General features: G+C 39.8%; 1 protein-coding gene and 1 pseudogene across 1 annotated transcript; one reads left to right on the top strand and one right to left on the bottom strand.

Moving 5' to 3' along the window:
- Window positions 1-1,438: 1,438 nt before the first annotated feature.
- LOC143533345 (phytochrome C-like) lies at window positions 1,439-5,850 on the bottom strand. The gene is made up of 4 exons (XM_077028167.1): window positions 3,770-5,850; window positions 2,435-3,248; window positions 1,964-2,260; window positions 1,439-1,808 (listed from the first exon to the last, which is right to left on the bottom strand). The coding sequence occupies exons 1-4, from the start codon at window positions 5,844-5,846 to the stop codon at window positions 1,577-1,579; spliced, it is 3,420 nt and encodes a 1,139-aa protein (XP_076884282.1). The 5' UTR covers window positions 5,847-5,850; the 3' UTR covers window positions 1,439-1,576.
- Window positions 5,851-7,143: 1,293 nt separating this feature from the next.
- Window positions 7,144-7,982, top strand: LOC143533346 (nuclear transcription factor Y subunit B-3 pseudogene; annotated as a pseudogene).
- Window positions 7,983-9,117: the final 1,135 nt, after the last annotated feature.

The following is a 9,117-nucleotide window of genomic DNA, read 5'->3' as shown; positions in this document are numbered from 1 at the left end:
CCCAGATTAGATCCCTCTGGTGCCGTCACATGACCTAACTCAGGAGGAGTTAGTCTAGTTGGAATCGGTTCAGTTTGATCAACAATAAGCTCGAGGGTACGACCACCTGGTGTTGTCTCGGTGTTTCGTGAACCCGGAGCTGTCCTACGTGCGAATATACTGGAAGAAAAACCCTCAGGTGCTTCAGTATTAATGACACGTGATGTTTGTGCAGGAGTTCCTGTCAGCCCCTCAGGAAGTTTACTCAGACTTTAAACGGACCGAAAAACCAACGAATGAAAAATTGTGCAGTTCTAACACCGAAACGGATGGAGCCAATGAAGAAACACGGATCCAATCCCCGGGTATGGGTCCTAGATCCAATGAATCCACAGGGTAAAATACGGATAAATACTAACACGGTATGAGTACAACTTCCCAAAGCCCAGTGACCGGAACCTGCAAAACAGACACCGTGAGTCTCGTTACAGGAAGAACAAGAGGGGGGGTCTTCCTGTAACCACCCTCCGGCGTGAGAATCAGTAACGTTCGTAAAGGAGAAAGTACTGAAAACTAAGTAGACTAAGTGTAGTCAGAATGATTATGAGTGAATGAATGTGTACCTCATATGGTTTGACGAGGTATTTATAGCCTAAGGATCAGGAAGATGATTGGACCAGCTGTCCTCTTCTAGAAGATCTCAATAACCACCTGGACGCGTATCCTCTTGTGATAGGTTGAGCTATACGTCCCATATGCATGGGTATAACAACCTGGACACGCGTCGCCCAATGATAGGACGGATTGCACCTTGGTCATGTGCACGGTTATAACAACCTGGTCAGGTGTCCTTTGCTCATTGGCTGGTAGGTCACGTATTCTTCAAGTAACAACCGTGGTCATTCTTCTAGAGGATAGTTAATTGGTGACAACTGTCCCATTGGCATTGCCTTCCGGTCATCTTGGCGGGTACACGTCATGTCCTGCGGATGACTTCTGAGGGTGCCAGGATGCTTCCGCGTATGGTACGAGGACGTTCTTCCTCTACCGTAATATGCAGGTGATCCATATGTCCCGCGAGTGTTATGTGAGGAGTTCCTCTATGACCTGCGGGTGGTACTTAAGGGTATTTGGGTCTTTTGGTACCCTACCTCTATACGATCGCAAATTCAACTTATCATATCAATAATATTCATTCATTTTCCTTTTAGTTGGCTTTGATTCGTTTGATTATCAAATGAATTTCAATTTAGGTTTAAGCTTGGATATTTGGACTCCTCTTTATCAAATGAACTTCAATTTGGACTTGGGGTCGTTTAAGCTCGCCCGATGCTTGCCTTTTGGAAGCCGGTCTCGAGTAGCTCACGATTGCTCCACTTAGCATACCTCAATTTTACAACATGAACTCACACAAGTAAAAAAACTATAAAAATATGGATACATGTTATATATTATAGAACTGAAAATTTGGTACAATACATACATCACAAGTTATACTAACATTCTGAGTCTGTCACTCTCCATAGTCCCTTTCTTCTTCCTGTACACAACACGTTACCGCCCGTTTCTCCAAAACCTTGAAACATTCGGTTTTTTATTATTTCTTTGATCGTTTATTGTCAGAAGCCAACGAGGGCGAAACTGGAAACTCAATCAGAATAATAAAAGAAGCTCTCTCGGCCTCCCGAAGATACTGCACAGTTCCGTTCATAATCTTAACAAGCTTTTGACTTATATAAAGCCCAAGACCTTCTTTCGTGACGCTTCGGTTAAGATGAAACATATCATGAACCAACTTCTCAGGAATCCCGGGTGACGGATGGGTAATTCTGTCATTTCACAACAACTTTTAGTGTCAAATCATTATCTTTATATTACTTGGTTATTTCTATGATACATATAAGAATAGTTATTTATCATGTAGTTATATACTTACTATATCAAATAAAAGTTATCAAGCACGAGTAAAAATAAGATTAATCACCTGAATTCGATATGTGCGACTTGTACTTTTGCCCCGATACATTCCATTTTGTGTGTCACACGGAAAATAACTGAAGACCCTTCAAAATAGGGAGTGAAACTGAGAGCATTTGATAAGAAATCCGAAAGTACCTGCTGAACCCTTAAATTATCACCGAATACAGATAAAGACAAAACTTGTTCGGGCGCATCAAAAACGACCTCCACTTTCCGCTCACGGCTTAAACGTGCGACCTGGTTCATAACCACTTCTAACGACTCCCCGAGTTTAAACTCGGCACATTTCATTTCCATATAACTGAAACAAATATCAAATATTACATAATCAAATTCCAATGTTTTTCTAACAAAAGGCGAACGTGCAGTGGTGTTTACATCAAAAAAAGGCGAACGGGCAACAAGTTGCACCGTTATCTCCTTTTGGATAGCAAAACCAAGTCTTTTAAATTATGATTATTTTATAAAACCCTACCATTGTTCGATGCTTTCGACATCAGAATCGTCAACAATTTGTGCTAATTGTTCTCTACATAAGTAGCTCTTACGTAAATTATGCCTCTGTTCTTCACACAACTCGAGTGAATCTAATAAATCCTCAATAAACTTAATCCCATTTAAACCATTTTTAAGTTCATGCCTCAAATATGACACTTTTGTAAGGCTATTTAACGCCGCCTGCTCAGACATACGTTGGACCAACATCGCGTGCTGAAGCTCGGAACTCGACACGTGCAAAAAACACAAAACCCCGGTAATTGTTCCATCTTTATTTACCCTTTTGTTAGCCGAAAGTAACGCCTCGATATATTTGCCCTTTTGATCAAAAAACCCGAAAGGTAATTTATCCGAATCCAATCCGGTCATCACCTCATTTATTAGTATTCTAAGACGGGTCAACATGTTATCTTTGACCCGACACCCGAAATTACCAATGGTAAAAACTTCGCCTAGAAGTATCTTATTATTGGCTTCTTCCCGTGTGAGACCGGTTAGTTTTACCATGGCATCATTCCACTCAAAGCACTTACCAAATTCGTCCATCATGAAAATCGGCGGGATAAGTGGACACGGGTTACAGACAATGCTAGCGTAATCGCCTTTGACTTTTGTGTATTTATCTATGATAACTTTTTGAGCCGTTAGATCTTGTCCGATGAAGCATACCCCAACTATTGTGTTGTTTAGATCGCGGCTACAGCACACGTTTGTAACAAGAGTTATATGGTTATTTGCTTCTAGGCTACCAAAACATCTAAGATTGATTTCAACGTTTTTCTCCTCAATTCCTGTCATTTAATACAATACATCAATTAAGATCGGCTATGTATTAAAACCAATGTTTTCATAACCGGATCAGACTCGTTGGTCAGACCGGGAATGGACATGGAGGCGCAACTAGCGAGCCCGTAGTGTGTCCGGTTAAATGACCGGTTCGATTTTCAGAGCATTATTAACACTATTATAGAGCCACCCTAAATATCTAACTATGTCACTTATCGCAATTTCAACCAAAAACATGTCAAATGACAAATACTATCTTGACTTTTTTATTAATTCAAACTATCTCATTATGTAAACATACTGCATATTGATACTGTTAATAAAAACGTAAGGGCATTTTCGTCATTTGGCATGTTTTTAAGTCGAAATTGATATGAATGACATAAGATGCATACTCGAGTTGCCTATCTGATAATCTTAACCCAAATCCCAAACAGCTCCATAATTCCTTTCAAAACTATCATCAAAACACCTCCTATACAAACAAACAACAAGAAATAAGAAAGTAAGAACAGAAAAGATTAACCTTGTAAAGCAGAGGAAAGCATGACTTTGACTTTCTCAACCGAATCATCAACAACCAAACTAACTAGCGGGACACCAACCGCTTGATCCAAAACCAACCCGGTAATCTCGGCTATCTTATCATTCCAACCACTGACATTCCCAACCCCATCAACTGCAAATACAGGTACTGAAGCAGTCTCAATCAACCTAACCATTTCATTAGCCACAACCCGTAACTCATCAACCCGTTGCACCCTCATATCAACACCCGAAACACTCACAATCTTTTTATCATCATCACGGGCCGCCACGTCATCATTTTGCAAAGACTCTCTTAATATCAACTGCAAAGAATGAATAGCATCCATCTCCACATCTTCCCATGGTAAACTCCGGTTTTTAACCACTTCCAAGAACGCATTAAACGAAGACCGCGGATGCATTTTTCTCGCATCATCTTTATCATCCGGTTCGTGTTTCGCCCCACTCCATTTAATCTCTTTTGCGGTGTGGGACCGGAACCAAAACAAAAAATCTTTCGAACTAATCTTAACCGCCGCCATACCACAAACCGCTTGCCCAAGAGCTGACGCGTTCGGGTACCCCGCGTCTATTAAACTATCCGAACTCAAACCCGTACTCCCACTATGTTCTTCTAGAAGCCAACTCACGATATCCTTGATCTGTGACTCAGTTGGCGTCACACCAAGTAACCAAAACTTGTTTTTATAATACAAAGCCGCCCCGTCACAACTAACAAGATCCATCACGTTAGGCGATTGTGTCATGATCCCGACTGGTGTGTCTCTTAACAGCATATCGCAAAGAACCGATTGCGTTTTGAGAATATGTTTCTCTTGGAGCTGACTATTCAACTCGACTTCTTTGTTTACCTGAACACCGAAAACTTGAATCAAAAACTCACACGCGTATCTTAATGGAAACGGTACAAACCGAGGACTCGAATGATGACAAACAACCAAACCCCATAATATCTTCCCTTTGTGTTTATGTTGAATATTAACCCCACTTTGATATTCAGTATCATCATTATTATTATCATCATCATCATTGATGGTTACCGACATCACAAACGACGCGATCGAACCCATATTCGCCATGTACTGCGCGTGACACCCGTGTGGGGCTCTCAAACCCGACCCAGAAAGATTCATCGGCCGAGATAAGTCCTCGGTTTGCACTACTTTCACAGGCCGGGCTAAACAATCACAAATCATTCTAACTTTATTCTTCATAAACAAAAACCTCGAAGCTTGCGGGACATCAGTTGCAGGGTAATGCAACCCAAGATACGGGTCCATATCCGGCTTCCGACACTCCGCAATAACCTCACCATGCTCATCCTCATGAAACTTATACACCATAACCCGATCATAACCCGTTAACTCCCTCACTTCCTTAACCAACACATCACATAACCGCAATATATTCCCACTTTGTAACGACTGTATCCGCGCAATGGCTTTCGCAGCGAGCTTATACGACTTCAAAGCCCCAGCTGCGGATACAGGGACATCAGCAGGATTCACAGGCTCTAAATCTATAACCAACCCAATATCATTCCTATGCAAAATGGCGTAAAACGGTTTACCCGAACTCTTACAATGCACTAACAAAGGGTTCAAAATATTAACATCAGGGAAACTAACCGCTTTTTGAATATCCGAAGCGGTTGAAGACCCGAAAAGGGTACGGATATCGGTTTCGAATAAGGATTCGCAGTGTTCGATATTCGGAACCGCGTGTTGGGCTAAGTCCAGCATCTCCGGGGCGTTTTGGCTGTAAGCTAAAAGTTTAAGGGTTTGATTGTGAATTGTGATTAGGCAACCGAAGGGTTGGATTTGGTTTGATGTTTGGATGTTTTGAAGGTAAGCTGATACGGTGGAAGGTGGGATGATGTTGGTGGTTGAATTTGCGGTGATTGAAGTTGTGGAGTAATCGAAGTTGTGTTGGGATAGTTCGAAGTCGTTGAGGAGTTTGGCGTCTATTGGGGTTTGTGAGGTGACACGAGCTTCACGTTTTATTCGGGAAGAAGTACTGGTTTTGGAACCTTTGCTGGTGGATTTGGATGACATTTTTGGAAGAAGTTGTGTTTCTGCAAAGAAGATGATGCCAGTATTTTCTTTTTTATAATAGTGTTCGGGAAAGACCGAGACTAGGAAGGACCTTCTTGGCTTCTTTGTTTAACATAAATGGCGGTTTAGCCAAATTGTTATTTGGGTCGGATGGATCACTGTTTTGTAACTGAAGTTTTAATCGGGTCTATACTGGCTTTAGAGTTTATCTTGTGTGTGGTTCTGAGAAATTTTACCGCTGGCTGTCAGTTGACAATTGTTGTATCACCGCAATAGCATAACTTTTTGACGTGACAAATGGTTTGGATGAAGCACTTAATTCAATAGATAAAACATAACAAACAATTTTTTTTATTAATTGACCTCGTTTGCTTAGTAAATAGTTTTTTTCTTTCCCTTTTTAACGACCATTTAAGGCACCAACAAGCTAGTGACGTATATTGCCTATAGAAGAAAACCTATCATAAATGAGAAAACTCTCTAACCCAGCCTGAAACCCTCTATTTTATGTCATAGGTTTGCTTAACAAATTATTGTAAGTTAAACTCCAATCTCTTTATTATTTCTAATACACTATGCATAATTGTATTACGTGATTCTCGCAATTTCAAACATTTAAAAATTTTAAGAATTCGGGTTTTCTTTTAGGAACTCACTACTTGAATTCATGCCAACAGTAAAAACTAGAAAAAGAATACCACAAACTATTTCATTGGAAACATCACCGCCGATCACCAATAACTTTATTATATTCTTTAAGTCGTATCTTGCCTACCAAACAACAAAAAGTATTGATTCATTTGATTCTCACATAATAATAACTAAACAAAACAATAAAATAATAATGATTCATTTTATTGACTTATCAACTCCATCTCCTCATCTATTCCTATGTTTCATTAACTAATATAATATTTTAGTTATGAAAATAGCAGCTACAATTTTAACATTTATCTTAAAAACGTATAAATAAACTTTCAATTAAATGCTAAGCACCGGCCTACAATCAAGACATGCCGGCCCCACCACCTTCCGTTCAAGAACAACAAGACTAGTAGTTTTCAAAAGGAGCAAATTCAACAAGTTGGACTTATTAAAGGGACTGTTTATGTAACCCGTTCAAGATTCTCGTGAGACTTCAATCCAGCATAAAAGTCACATTATCATCCAGCCGTCCATACTCCTCTACCCCACTCACCAATCCAACGGCTCCCGTAACTCCACATCACCTTTTCCTTATCATGAAACAAACAGCTCTCATTCCACCACGTGTCACTCTCGATGCATTATTACTCTAAACCAATCCAACGACTCTCTTTCTCCAAATCACCCACCCAATCCATCCTTCTCGCACACTCCTGATTACTCCGGCCAACTCATCTCCGCCGTCGGTTATTATAATAATAATTATTATTATTATTATTACAATTTCGCGCCAAATAATTAAAAAACCTCATGGCGGATTCCGATAACGAGTCAGGCGGACACAACGCCGGCGGGGAGTTATCGGCGAGAGAGCCGGACAGGTTCCTGCCGATCGCTAACGTGAGCCGGATAATGAAGAAGGCGTTGCCGGCGAACGCGAAGATATCCAAGGACGCGAAGGAGACGGTGCAGGAGTGCGTGTCGGAGTTCATCAGCTTCATCACCGGAGAAGCTTCCGACAAGTGCCAACGGGAGAAGCGGAAGACGATCAACGGTGACGATTTGCTCTGGGCGATGACGACATTAGGGTTTGAAGAGTACGTGGAGCCGTTGAAGATTTATTTGGCCAAGTATAGAGAAATGGAAGGCGAGAAGACAATCGGAAGACAAGGTGAGAAGGACGGCTCGTCCGGTGCGGATTCCGGCGGGTATAACGGCGGCGGCGGTGGGATGTATGGAGGGTTGGGGAATAATATGATGATGGGGCGGGCCCACCAGCAGATGTATAATTCGGGTTCGTATCAGCAAATGGGGTTAGGGTTAGGGAGTCCGAAAAGCGGAGCTCCCAGTACCAAACCTAGATAGGTGGTGGTGTTATAAAAAGTATAAAAAAAAAATAAACTTATTTGTAAGTGTTTATTTATTTGATATATTTTTGATCAGCTGATTAATTATAATTATAATTAACCTGTGGAAAATTTTTAATATAATTTGAACGTTTGTTTTTTTTTATTTTGATTGTATAGTGATCAATGTATTATTGTATTTTATTGACTGTTTATAAATCGCAGAATATGATGTTTGGAAACAAGTTTGCAAACCTACATGGGTAGTTTGCTAATGGCTAAATACCCACTTTTGTCTTTAGAAAGATCCGAAGAGTTAACACACATGACACACTACTTTGTGAGTGACAACTACTATAGGCTCTAAATAGTTTTAGTGAAATGGTTTTGTCTTTAAGCATAATATTTAAAAATGTTTTCTAAATAACAATTATCTTTAGTTTAACCTTTTAAATTTTGCATATTTAGTCCTTTATGGAAACTCTTGACTTTATTTCAGATTTTTTTGGTCACTTTTCTAACCATCCCTAGCTATTGCTAAACCTTGCAATGCGTCTTTATTCATCCCTAACAAGGTGATAATGTGATATAAGTAATAAAGTAGCATTTACAAGAGGATTGAAGATTGGACACAAAGTGTGGCTAGGGATGGCTATTTTGATAGGGTGTTTTCATGTCGTAATGAAGGTGCAAGCTGGAGTTTCGACAAGTACCAAGCCCTCCCTTATAGCACATTGTATCATCCTTCACATACACTAGGCTTCAAATAAATTGTATAATGAAGACCACTAACATCTATCGGTGAATGGGCACATACTAGACCACCACCTGGTTGTTATGTTGAAGGTAAAAAACCCCATGCTCATACTTCTTACTTCAACCAGATAAAATATAAGTATGCGACTATTTTTACGTCACTCATCCGCCTTTATTGTATATTATGTGACTTCAATGCTGGTCCATGCTATTTTATATGGGCATTTTCTAGAATATTATGTGATATTCATTGATATCATATCTTGGTCATGTTATCTTTTAGATAGTTATTTTGAGTCTTTTTATTTGTGAGCATATTAATTATACGTATAAAACATGTAGTAAATGCATATTTAGGAAGCCATCACTCTAAAAGTTGCTCGTGTAATGATTTCGGGGATAAATAAATCCATGTACACATAACTACATAAGTGATCATGAAACTATCCATCGTCTTCAAAAGTCAAAACTCATGTAAAGATGCATGATAGAATGTAAATTACATGACTAACAAATTAGTCAAA

This window comes from Bidens hawaiensis, unplaced genomic scaffold (genome assembly GCF_021521415.1).
Source record: "Bidens hawaiensis isolate Kalapana, Puna unplaced genomic scaffold, B.hawaiensis_p1.1 tig00009662_1, whole genome shotgun sequence".
NCBI lineage: Eukaryota > Viridiplantae > Streptophyta > Magnoliopsida > Asterales > Asteraceae > Bidens > Bidens hawaiensis.
Note: the sequence above shows the minus strand (reverse complement) of the source record. Positions and strands in the feature narration are given on the sequence as shown.

Coding starts and splice junctions, on each gene's coding strand:
- LOC143533345 (XM_077028167.1), bottom strand. CDS start 5,846: ATGTCATCCAAATCCACCAGCAAAGGTTCCAAAACCAGTACTTCTTCC. Junction 3,249..3,769: donor GCTTTCCTCTGCTTTACAAG/GTTAATCTTTTC, acceptor ATTAAATGACAG/GAATTGAGGAGAAAAACGTT. Junction 1,809..1,963: donor GTCGCACATATCGAATTCAG/GTGATTAATCTT, acceptor GTGAAATGACAG/AATTACCCATCCGTCACCCG.